We start from the raw sequence: 13,848 nt of genomic DNA, 5'->3' as shown, positions 1-13,848 counted from the left end.
GTGTGTATGAAGGACAACATTCACAGAATGTCTGTGTGACCCATTCTTGGGTAAAGCTTGAGTGTTTGGGATTCCCACCAGCCCACATTAAAGAAAGTCATTGAAGCAATTCAGAGGCAAGGTTCTATACTTATTACTGGTTACTGGTATGTTAGATCAACATGTGTGTATTACAGAAATGCTATGTGAACTCAACTGGGCCTCCCAGAATGGCAGAAGATGTTCTTTCCAGAAAACACTAGCGAGAAGGTTTAATGAACCAGCATTTGCGACAGACTGCAAAACAGTGCTACTGCCACAAATGTACATATTGCGTATGGATCACGAAGACAAGATAAGAAACCAGGGCTCATACAGAGGCCTATAGACAGTCATCCCTCGCTCCATTTGTGAGTGGTATAGGAAAGTGAATGATTACTTGTGTTCTGGGTGGTTTTTCCATAACTCTCCAAATTTTCTAAATCCCACCAGCCATTTTCCCTCATCCCTCTTCCTTTTCCTTCAATCCTTCTGCCAGGAGGAGCCACTGGCTCCAGAAGCTTATGTATTTACATATATTTTACATGAGTTTCGCCTTGCTGATGCTTGGAGAAGAAATTTGTATGTAGATGTAGTGTCTAGAGACTAATACTTCACATTGGTGAGAAAGAATGCAGTTATCTTGTATTGGTATCATGTAGCAGCACATAATACAGCATGGAACATCTTTCATCATGCTGCTTAGCATTTACATGATTGGAATAAAGCTGTCACATGTTACCTCATTACGGACTGGGATGCTAGCATGTGCGCACACACACACACACACACACACACACACACACACACACACACACACATGTTTATCATGGCTGTATGTAGTCTATATCTGTGCTTCACTTTTATGAAATTAATTTCACTGGTCATGTGCTCAATGTCGCCACTCAAGTGTGTTAGACTTAATGCACAAAGAGCAAGCTCTGGAAAGTTTTTAAAATAGTACATCTTTCTCATTCCTGAACGTTTTTTTGTCTCCGAAATATACTGCATTATTGTGTTTTTAAGTTCTTGTGTTAGAGCTGAAAGAGGTAACTTACACATTTTTCATCTTGTTTTCTGTATATCATTGCAAGACACTACTTGGCAACTGTGACAGGAGAGAAAGAAAGGGGGGGAGAGGGGGATGCATTTGTATACCTCTGCATATCAGGCGTTGTTGTGAGGCACAAGGAGAGAAAGTAATGTAGTGATGTGCCATCAAAGTTATAATACTTCTACTCAGAACAAGATATTTAGGCTATGTAAAATGTCTACATCTAAGTATGGAAGTCCTTCAGGATCACTTTCTGTTTGGTAGGTACTGGGTCCGTAACTGTTCTGACCTCTTACATACCTAAATATGTTGTTGTATATGTAGTAAATTTATCACTTTAACTCACAGCAATAGCAGATAGGTTACTTTTCTTTATGTACATTCTGTCCACATGGTAAAACAGTAGACCTTTATGAAGCTGACATTTTCTGACACAGTTGAGTTATCAGAGCTGATTAATAACTATGTCTTTGAGTAATATCTACATTAGAAAAAAGTAAGAGATTTTCTAATGGACAGCTTGAAGAAGTACAGATTTCTTTTCCTCTATATGCCTTAGATCAAAGTATAATTTTAAAGCTTACCACTGTTTGACAGTTCTTGTTACATTGCCTGTGACACTAATCATACTACCTTAGATGGATTTTGTAATTAGACAGCTTAAAAATGATTGAAATTTGTGTAATTTTTTCTGTCTTTCTGCACTAGTACTAAAATAGACTTAAATGTTGTGTGCCAGACCTTAACAATGTTGTCAGAGAAATTTTATGCTTTACAGACTTATAGATTAAATGATTTGCATACACATTGTATCATCCCTGTACCTGGGTAGATATCATTAAAATAAGTCATTAAAGAAGTTTTTGACCCCATCATGACATTGTACCAATCAGCTGCAAAACCAATAGTTTTACACTGTAGTAGGTAATTGATTGTACAACGAAACAAAATTTTACTCACAACAACTTCCTCAGCTCTCTCATTCTGTCCAGGTGCAGAAATACTGCTCAGCTGCCAAAACATGCTCATTATTCAGTCTGAGCCTTTATCAAAATACCTGATCATAATGCAGGAACATTGTATGGCTTCTGTGTCAGTGGGTTCATCAGTTAACACCTTAGAGTTCATTGAACAACAGTTTCATCAATTCCTCTGTGCTATTTGTTGCATAACTTCTGTCCTACAGAAAAATGACAGTTGAACCGAAGACACTATACACATTAATGTAATGAGAAGAAACCCTAATAAATGAGAAAGTGAGATGTACCCTCTCCCATGCACCTCATGTTGGTTTGCATAGTATAAATGTAGATGCAGATGAGGTGACAAAAATCATGGGATACCTCCTAATAATGTGTTGAATCTCCTTTTGCTCATTGCAGTCCAGTGACTCAATGTGGCATGGGCTCAACAAGTCTTTGGAAGTCCTCTGCAGAAATATTGAGCCATGCTGCCTCTATAGCCTTCCATAATTGTGAAAGTGCTGCCAGTGCAGGATTTTGTTTACGAACTGACCTCTTGATTATGTCCCATAAATGTTCGATGGGATTAATGTTGTGTAATTTGGGTGGCCAGATCATTTGCTTGAATTGTCCAGAATTTCCTTCAAACCAAACATGAACAATTGTGGCCCAATGACATGGTGTATTGTCGTCCATAAAAATTCCATTGTTGTTTGGGAAAATGAAGCCCTGAATGGCTGCTAATGGTCTCCAAATAGATGAACATAACCATTTCCAGTCAATGATCGATCAGTTTGACCAGTGGACCCAGTCCATTTCTTTTAAACACAGCTCACACCATTATGGGGCCACCACCAGCATGCATAGTGCCTTGTTGTCACTTGGGTCCATGGCTTTGTGGGGTATGCGCCACATTTGAACGCTACTGTCAGCTCCTACCAACTGAAATTGGGGCTTATCTAAACAGGCCACAGTTTTCCAGTCATTTAGAATGCAACTGATGTGGTCACAAGTCCAGGAGAGGTGCTTCAGGTGATGTCGTGCTTTTAGCAAAGGCACTAGCGTCGGTCATCTGCTCCCATTGGCCATTAATGCGAAATTTTACCACACTGTCTTAATGGATATTCTCTCAAAGTGTTGATTATCTGTTAGCACTGACAACCCTATACAAAAGCCACTGCTTCTGGTCATTGTCTGTTGTCCATGGTGAGAGGTAAGGCCTGAAATTTGGCATTCTTGTCACAGTCATGACGCTGTGGATCTCAGAATATTGAATTCCTTTCCAATTTCCAAAATGGAGTGTCCCATGCATCTTTCTCTAACTACCAATCCACATTCAGAGTCTGTTAATTCCTGTCACGTGGCTGTAATCAAGTTGGAAACCTTTTGAAATGAATCAACTGAATACAGATGACAGCTCCCCCAATTCACTGCCCTTTTATACACAATATTGCCACCATCTGTATATGTGCTTATCACTAATCTGTGACTTTTGTCATCTCAGTGTATTCAGTCTGAATGCCATGGCAATAAAATAGCCACATTTTTAAAATTTCACATAAACCAAAAACTCAGTTGGGGTACCCATATGGGAAACTTATGTAACTGGCTAGCATGTGTAATCTTTCTGTCATATGAACAGAGGAGCTATGACAGTAAAGCTCATATTTTGCATTGTTACACTGTCACCTGAGCTATGGAATACTAATATGGGGTAATTATTTGGGCTTGAAATTAGTGTTTGAGTGGCAAAACAAAGCCAGCATGTGAATCATAAGTCTTAGGCCATATGAATCATTTAAAGATTATCTCAAATAACTTTATAGTGCCAGTATATGGCCTGTACATCAATAATTGCCTTGACTGTCTCATAGAAAACCTAAGTAAGTATGATATAAGCAGATCAACGTATGAGCATAACATGAGATGTGGGCAAAAATTAATATTCCGTATGCAATGCTCACAGAGACTCATAACAGTGACAAAAGTCTTGGTCGTGTCTCCTCCAATAAATAGCCAGATAGGACCTACATAGCACCAATACATACATTTGAAACCAGCATTACAAAATAGATGAAAAGTAAAGATTTTACAATGTTGAAGAATTTGAAGAATGTGTGACAAATGACCTATGCTTTTTGTGCAAAAGAAATATAAATAAAAAAGAAACTTTGTTATACAACTGTAATTCATGCAGTATATAAATTTTATTACTGTTGTGTAAGCCTACTTATTGAGATGTATTTCAATATTTATTGGCTTTATCATCCAACTAATAATGCACTGCATTTGTCTTGTAAGTGCTTTTATCAGCTAATAATTTATTGTTATTAACAACAACCTCATGCCAGCCCCCACCCCGTCACCACATAGAGGTGGCAAGGAGTAACCTGCTTCTAAGGGAAGCAGCAATTTTAGGGGGGGGGGGGGGGGGGGGGAGTGTGTGTGAAAAGGGAGAGGAGAATTAAAGTGAAGGGGAAAGGACTATGTAGGTGTGATGGTATGGCAGAAGTTGTGTGTAGTGCTGGAGTGAGAGCAGAGAAGGGGATAGGCAGATGGAGGACAGGGACTAGCAAAGGTTTGTGTTACAGCTGCAGTTGGCAACTTACATCTTTCATAATATTTTCTATATGTCATTGCAGGACACTGCTTGGCAACTCTAATAGGAGGGAAAGAAAAGGGGGGATGCATTCGTATCCCGCTGCATATCAGACACTGTCCTCCACTTGCCTGTCCTAGTCCCTGCTCCCACTGCAGTCCTACATATGCCTCTATCCCACCAACACACCTACATGGTGCTTTCCCATTTTCTCACCCCCCCTTCTTCCCCCACTCCTTCCCCACAGCCTCCAAGTGCTGAAATAAGCAGACCTGTCCCCACTACGTCTCTACGTCTCTGCATACTCCCAAAGGCAGCACCAGCATCAATGACAACTTTTATCCCACTATCTCTCCCCTCCCTACACCACACGTCTTTGGCGACCCAGTTACCAACTCCATAAAGAGTGCTGCTTACCTCAGATGCAGCTGCAACTGCAGTAAGGCCTTAGCACCCAGGGGCAACAGTAGACATGTGTGTGTGAGTTATGCTTGTGTGAATGTGTGAGAGTTTTCTGTGTCTGATGAAGGGCTTAGTGTGTTAACTGAATTGTCTAGTATTCTTTTTCATTCCGTCTGTCTGTGACTCAACACTACCTCTATGTGGTGAATATCAGTGTATACTTTCCATATTGCTATTATTCATCCTGGATTTTCCATTGTTTCCAATCATTGTTATTGTCATTTACCTAATCATGCAGTGTATTTATGTTATCTTACTTTCTTGTACTTCAAACAATGTAATGAAAGAGATAGATAGCTATGCACCATAAAGACAGGCACCGAGTTGCAGACAGGTACAACAAAAAGACTGTTACGCATTTAGGTTTTGACCAAACCTTTTTTCAGAAAAGGAGACTGTTGTGTCCTTCAGCAATTCAATATGTCATCTTTACGGTGACTAGCAGTCTATATTTTTTATGAAAAGGAAGTTGGTACTCACCATACAGTGGAGATTCTGAGTCGCAGATAGGCACAACAAAAAGATTCTCACAAATTAAGCTTTCGGCCATAATTAGATGACACACACACACACATACACACACACACACACACACACACACACAAATGCAACTCACACACATGACTGCAGTCTCAGGTAACTGAAACCACACTGCAAGCAAGCAGGACTGGGTGGGGGTAAGGAGAAGGCTGGGATGGGAGGGGGAGGGCTAGTAGGGTATGGGTGGCGGACAGTGAAGTGCTGCAGGTTAGACAGAAGGCGGGCAAGGCGCGAGAAGGGGACGGGGTAGCAGAATAGGAGAGAAGTAAAAAGACTGGCTGCGATGGTGGAATGAGAGCTGTGTAGTGCTGGAAAGGGAACAGGGAAGGGGTTGGATGGGTGATGACAGTGATTAACGAAGATTGAGGCCAGGAGGGCTTCGGGAACATAGGATGGATTGCAGGGAAACTTCCCACCTGCGCAATTCAGAAAAGCTGGTATTGGTGGGAAAGATCCATGGGGCACAGGTTGTGAAGCAGTCATTGTAGTGAAGGCTGTCATGTTTGGCAGCATGCTCAGCAACAGGGTGGTACACTTGTTTTTTGGCCACAGTTTGTCAGTGCCCATTCATGCAGACAAACAGCTTGTTGGTTGACCACATAGAATGCAGCACAGTGGTAGCAGCTTAGCCTGGAGGTCACTACTGGTTTCACAGGTAGCCCTGTCTTTGATGGGATAAGTGATGTTTGTGACCAGACTTTCCAGTCTCCTCCCACCTTGCGAAGTCTGACCATCTGGCCGCAGAGAAGCATTCCCCTCGTAACTCTGTACCACCCAGTGTAGTGATCATGTCATGTGATAGTAAAAGATATGTGGCTGAAAAAGATATTATTTGAAGCATACTTGCACGCAACTAACTGTGAGAAAACAGCATTATCACTGATGCTCTCTCTATCCCTTGAACAAAGAGAGCTTTTTTTGATGTAACTGTTGTAAAAAGATATAGTCCAGCTTCTGATCTTAATAAGTATGGACAAATGTATTATGGCTTAAGAGAGAAGGCATTATTGCATCTTTAATTGAAAGGTATTTTCTGATTTTATGCAAGAATAATAAGCCAATAAATCAATTTCTCGGCCGCGTAAACAAGTTGTGTATTGTGTAAATTATTCTCCGTCTTATGGTTTCACATTTTCAAATATTTGTGCATGCCTATGAGACATTTTTTTGGACTGTGGAAGCTTGAACCTCCAAACTCTACACAGTCATTAATTTAAAGACTTTTAAACAAATCCACTTCGATGAACTGTCTTCCATAGAAAGGAGAATTGGACCGTAGTTAACGTAGACTACAATTCCTGCTGATTCAGCACGCAGTTCAATGACTGGCAGAGACATCGAGTACAGCATACAGTCATCATGCAGCAAATGTATGAAAATAGTATGCACTATAAATAATTAATTATTGTTTGTTTTGTTATTCTCTACTATATGCTGCACGAGATATATATTTATATATGTTTTACCACCGTAGGCCTTTGTTATTAATTTACTGTATAATTACAAACTCATATAATGTAACATGACAACTCCTATATCATTGTATATGATATAAAATGGATGCTCAATAAATAACAAATAACAGCAGATCTCTAGTCTACCATGCACAATCCCCTGAACATGAATGTTGTCTTCTGAGATCTGTTTGGTTATTTATTCATTTTAAAGACCTAAACTCTTTTCTTAGAGAGACTGAATACTAAAGAACTAATTCCTTGAAACAGTAATAGCAATAATAATTCAATCAAGGCAGTAATTAAATGAATAATAATAATAATAATAATAATAATAATAATAATTATTATTATTATTATTATTATTATTATAATTATAAAAGCAGTTCATCAAGATTACTTTTTGATCCTGAAAGGAACTTTTCAACACAGATCTCCATATGATAACTGGGTTCAGGTTGAAATAGTGACTCCTCTCGCAAATAATCACATCTCAGTAAAATTATAACAATTTACCTTTCACATGAGAGGGAGTTACACCAGGACTGGCACAACTGAATAACATTCTCCACCAGGTTTTTGGCTACCTTTCATTGTGCCCTGAGATGAGAAATATCCTCCCCAGTAACCTAACCATCCCTCCCACAATGGTATTCTGCCATCCACTGAACCTACACAATATACTTGTCTGCCCTACACAACCTCTGCTCCCAACCCCTTACCTCATGGCTCATACCCATATAATAGACCTAGATGCAAGACCTGTCTTGTACATCTTCCCACCACAATCTACTCCAGCCCGGTCACAAACATCACCTATCCCATCGGAGGTATGGTTACCTGTGAAACCAGTCATGTGGTCTACAAGGTAAGCTGCAACCACTGTGCTGCATTCTAAGGGGGCATGACAACCAACAATTGGTCTATCTGCCTGAATGGCCACTGACAAACTGTAGCCAAGAAACAAGTGAACCACCCTTTTGCTGGTCACTCTGCCAAACATTTTGCTGATCACACTGCCGAACATGACATCCTTCATTTCAATGACTGCTTCACAGCCTGTGCCAAATGAATCCTTCAACCAACACCAGCTGTTCGGAATTGCGCAGGTGGGAACTTCCCCTGCAATATATCCTCCTTTCCCATAGCCCTCCTGACATCAACCTTCATTAGTCACTGTCCTCACCCATCCAATCCTTTCTCTGTTCCCTGTCCAGCACTACACAGCCCTCATTCCACCATCGCACCCAGTCTTTTCACTTCTCTCCTCTTTCGGTACCATCCTCCCCCCCTCCCCACCTCATGCCTGCCCTCTGTCTAACCTGCAGCACTTGACTGTCTGCCACCCCTACCCTTCTATCCCTCCCCCTCCCTGCCCCAGTCTCCTCCTTACCCCCACCCAGTGACATCCCCCGTCATCCACTAGTGCTGCTGCTCACAGTGTGGTTTCAGGTGCCTAAGACTGTAGCCGTGTGTGTGAGTTGTGTTTATGTGTGTCATCTATTTTTGTTGAAGGCCTTACTGGCCAAATGCTTAATTTGTGACAGTCTTGTCGTTGTGCCTGTCCGCTATATGCTGAGTAGCAACTTTCCTTTTTGTAATATTGTTATATTCCATTCTGGATTTTCCATTGTTTACAGGGGCAGTGGCAAGTGGGGGGGTTAAGGGGGCTATAGCCCCCCCCCCCCTGTCCCCCAATGGAGTATCATATTACACTGGATAAAATTACTTCAGAAATCAGTGAATATATTACTCCAACAGATTCAATAATTTTTAATAATTATGTAGCAATATAGCTTGCAATGTATTTCAAACACATTTTAACAAAGGAATAAGATCCTCAAATAGCTTACTTTCTCAACCAATAAATATAATATAATTTAAAATGGGCGTCTTATTATTTATTAATACACATTTTTTTACACTGAACATCAAAACAGTTACCAAAAACTACTTTAAGCAAAACCAAATTTTAACAATTTGTCAGTGAAGGACCCCAACTCTACTTTTGTTAAGCAATATTCCATTCCCCCAATCCCCCCCCCCTCTCCCCCTATTAGCCCCCCCACCCCCCCACCCTCCTTGACCAACTTCTAGAATCGCCCCTGATTGTTTACGTCTATCTTTATTTTTGTGTATTGTTGATATTCCAACTTGAAATTTATTGTACTTACACATATTTGCCTAGTTGTTTTGTTAAATGATATCAGTTGCATGTAAAATGTTCAAATATCAGTAAAAAATTTGTATTTACCTGAGTTTGAATACATAATTTTACATTTGTTCTTGTAGGAATGAAATTGTAATTTCTGAATTATGACTCCTGTTCCAAAAGCCTGTTTCTAGCTACAAGTCTTTGAAACATGTATTATATATTTAGAAATATCCTCAGACTTGTCAAAGACAAAATTATGCTATTTTAATTTGGAAACTATTTACGGTAATAGGTAGGTTTAATGTCTGCTACACTGTGAATCATTATAGGGGGAGGGAATTACTGGAGGCAAAAGTATGACAGTGCAATTTGGAGGCTGATATTCCATTGATGTCATCACTTAATCACTTACTTTGTTACTTTTAATTGAAGCAAGGCACTTTTGTTTCAGGTGAATGTAACCAATGAGCACCACAAGACAATTCTGAAGAGATATCAAGCTAATTATCTAGATGTTGGGTATTACATATGCTACACAGAAAATAACTACAATAAAATAAAAAATCAAGTATATATTTATGTGAAAGGTAATGATACTAAATACTTATTGGTCATAAATTTTGTACAAACTATTATGCAATGCATGGCAGTGCACGTGCTACAATATGCCAACGGTATTGAGTTAACAAGCCATATTGTGACTTAGATTGAAGGCTAAGTAAATATTTTTTTAGTAAATTGTGCCATGACTCTCTCATTCACTGTTCACTTCTTTCATTTTAGACTGCATTAATAATATTTAAAAAACATCAGTGATTTACAGTAGGCCTGACTTATTTGTCACTTATATTTGTTACAACTTTAATAATGATATATTATTATAATTATTCATGTTGGAGCCCTACTGGACTATGCAATGTACAGTGTGATACACTTTCAGAATTTGTTTTAGCTCTCCTATGCGTCTGTAAGACTGTCATTCTCTTGGAATGCGGTTTTTTCCACTTGTCAGAACAAGGTGTACCCATCTTCTTGGATATTTCTGCCTGGCCCAACCATCCAATCACGAATTCTTTGCCTAAATATTTTCCTGTGTGGTACACTATGTTGTGTTATTCATGCAGTCATTGGATCTTCTTTTGCTGCACCCATCCATTTTATTTTTACAATTTTTTGTTGCTTTGAGTTTCATAGTATTCTACAACCTGCCTGGTAAATCTTATTTGTTCCATTCTTTTAGAATGTCTATAGAAATTTAGGCTGAATTTTTTCATATCTGAATATATGCTGGCATACTTTTCAGTTTCTTTGTTTGCTCGTTGTCTGTACATTCCTTCTTCAGTATAATTTGGATTTTAAATTTCCTGATTACTTTTTGTTCTCTCTTTTGAATCTCTTAAATATCTCTCTTTTTGTTTAAAGCCAAAATAATGACATATATAATAAACTATCTGTTAGTCATAGCTGTGCTTGTGTATCAGTATTTTTGTTATGATGAGCAATGGTGAGTAAGAAAGGTACTGTAGGTGCAATAACATCAGCTACTCTCCTGTGTCTGCCTGTTCAGGTAAGCATAGCTTGTGATCTGCACTCCAATCTCCCCTTCCAAGCTGTCGCGATGCAGAATGCATCAGCAGGTGCAGCATCGCTACTGAGCACTGTGTTCAGAGGGGCACAGGTAAGAGCACACACCTGTGCATCATGCTGTTGCGTTCAGCTGAAGTAGCATTCTTGATGAAAAGTCTGGAGCTCTTGGTCCTCCTGTTGAGTCTTTGTGAGTTTCAAAAAATCTGTAGGCCTCGATACACTGCTGACATGCAAGAGACAGTCAGCCACTACATTGTTAATGCCATAAATGTATTTAATGTCCATAGTAAGTACAAGGTGATTGTATTATTGAGTTGAGCAGTTGTTGCTGTTTCATTTGAAGGTATAGTTTAACAGTTCATGATCTGTGTGGATTGTGATTTCTCTTGTTTCTATCTGTGGCTGGAAGTAGGCACTGGCTCATACACAGCCAGGAGTTCAGGTCGTAGGTATTCCACTTCTCTTGTGACAGTGACAATCCACACGAGGAGCATGTAAGCAGTTGCCACGAACCATGTGACATTGTTGCAATGTAGCACCAGTAGCTGTTTGGCTCGCGTCCACCACTAGCACCAAGAGATTATCAAGTTTTGGGTGCATGAGGAGTGCTGCGTTTGCCATGTTTTGCTTCATGGCATCGAAAGTGAAGCACATCTTGTCAGTCCATTTCACTGGGGTACTGCCTCTAACTTTTGGCCTGGTAAGTGTTACATTTATATGAATGCGTAATGTTGTTCTTTTGGACATGTCTGAAAAAACAGACTGCACATGGTATCTGCAGCTGTGATACATACAGGTAAATTGAAGGTGGAGGAGAGAGAAAGAAAGGGAAAGGTAATGAAGTATTGATATCATCTGCATCAGGACTTCATGCAGAATCAGCGGTGATGAGTGAAAATGGTTTCCAGACCAGAATGTAAATCCAGGATCTTCTGCTTACTAGGCATTTAACCAATGCACCATCCGGACACAGTGTTTATTGTAATTGAGTGGACTATCTTAGTACAGGAATGTGAGTCATATGGGAATGTGGGTTGGCTGGGAGGCATTCCAAGATAATCGACACAGTTTTGATAGACATTGTGTCTGGATGATGCAGTAGTTAGTGCAACTGCTTAGTAAGCAGGAGATCCTGGGCTCAGATCCTGGTCCAGCACACATTTCCACTTGTTGCTAATGATTCCACATAAAGTCCTGCTGCAACTGACATCAACAGTCACCTTTCCTTCCCCCCCCCCCCCCTCCCCCCCCTCCACCTTCAATTTACATAATATATTTCACATCTTTGATTCTGTGGGTGTCTATTCTTTCACATATCTTCAAAAGAATTGACTTTTGAATAACTTTTTCTTCTGAAGGGAGAGATTACACTGGATTAAGAATCCTTTGTTGGTGAATAACTGTGATTATTTAACTAGGTTATACAACAGACTGTTACAGGCAATGAATAGCTGGTTTGGAACACAATAATGAAATTGTTCCAAAATGCAAAAATACTCATGAGTCAGAAGAAGCTAATTACTGGTTGATAGTAAGCAGTAAGAGAACAGAACTAAAAACAGTGAACATACAAAAAATTCACTCTCCAAGGAATAAACAACACATAGAAAACCACAAGAACATAAGCAAAACACAGTGTCCATGGTGGCTGGCATTATAGCTGCTTGATAGCTGTGATTCACTTATCACCATGCACATGCGCCACTACACCACAGAATACAATTAACATCTCTGGTTGGTATAAATCATGACATCGTCATGCAACATACGTAGCCGATGATACAGGGCTATTGAAGTAGCTATACGTTACAGAACATGTACATTATGCAACAAATTGCATAGAAGTATGGAGTAAAAACATTGAAGATTGTGTAAGAATTGTGTTCATTTCTTCAAACCACATCACAGTGTTCATTTCTTCAAATCACATAACATACAAAAATATGATAAAAATCAAAAGTTAAAGATTAAATAGCTTTTTCAAGATCAAATGTTTTTTCCTAATTCATGTAATATTCTTCAAATGAAACAGTATCTTGTATTATACACTTTCTAAAGCAGCTGTGTTCTTCCTCAGGGTTAAAGCTACTTCCTTACCGAATTTCACTTAAATTGTTTCAGCAGATTAGTCATGAAAATTTAACAAACAGAGCTACTTTCACATTTATAATATCAGTATGGATAAAATTTTCAGTTATGATGTTTTTTTCCATAATCCAATTTTGATGAATTAAAGCCTCTATAGTGCTCCAAGCTATGCTCAAGTTACCTGTGAAAACCCCATGAAAATTCATGTGGTAGTTTGGAGATAAGCACGATCAACAGACAGATATGGCAGCTTTAGATAAAATTTAAATCACAGTATTATATTCTGTGATTTGATTCTTCTGAAATAAAGCCTGTATGGTGCCCCATGCTATAGTAGAGTTATGTGCAAAAACTCATGATAATTCATCTAGTAGTTTTGGAGAAGCATGTTCAAACAGGCAGACATGGCAGTTTTACATATTTATTATTGGTATAGATATGTGCGCGTACTGCAGAAATTCACATTTTCTATCTCTACTATGCTGAGCTGACTAATGTTACCTGTTGTGGCCAAAAAAAGTGTGAATTTTAATGGGCAAGGGACTAGACTTTATTAAAGATACTCACATGAAAGCTATAAATAGTGTTTCATTATTTTAATATCTTGACCACATAAATTCTTCAAAAGGATAGTTAAAATTAATACTATCTTGCAGTTTTAGTACGACCAGTTGGTTATTAGTCAACAGTGTGGGAAAATAGGAAAAGTATCATAACATTGTAAGTGATTTTGTTTTACGCTAATTTTGTGACTTTTTCTGTGACATCATTTCTTTATTTACTATCCCTTTGTTCATCTTCAAGAGGCTGAATGAACGTGGTTCAAGACATACAAATTCCAAAAAATTTCATATGTCGGATTAAGGAAATTGTCCCCCCCCCCCCCCACTCACTCTTTCTCACTCTCCCTCCCTCCCCCCCCCCTCTCT

General features: G+C 39.1%; 1 protein-coding gene across 3 annotated transcripts in view; it reads left to right on the top strand.

Moving 5' to 3' along the window:
* The window catches only part of LOC124622090 (mast/stem cell growth factor receptor kita-like), a 299,069-nt gene that overhangs the window by 52,329 nt on the left and 232,892 nt on the right, over positions 1 to 13,848 (top strand). For all 3 annotated transcript variants that reach the window (XM_047147668.1, XM_047147669.1, XM_047147667.1), the window contains exon 3: positions 9,696 to 9,831. In XM_047147668.1, the coding sequence (XP_047003624.1) occupies positions 9,696 to 9,831 (136 nt within the window). The remainder of the gene's footprint in view (positions 1 to 9,695; positions 9,832 to 13,848) is intronic.

This window comes from Schistocerca americana, chromosome 7, assembly GCF_021461395.2.
Source record: "Schistocerca americana isolate TAMUIC-IGC-003095 chromosome 7, iqSchAmer2.1, whole genome shotgun sequence".
In the NCBI taxonomy this organism is placed as follows: Eukaryota; Metazoa; Arthropoda; class Insecta; order Orthoptera; family Acrididae; genus Schistocerca; species Schistocerca americana.
Note: the sequence above shows the minus strand (reverse complement) of the source record. Positions and strands in the feature narration are given on the sequence as shown.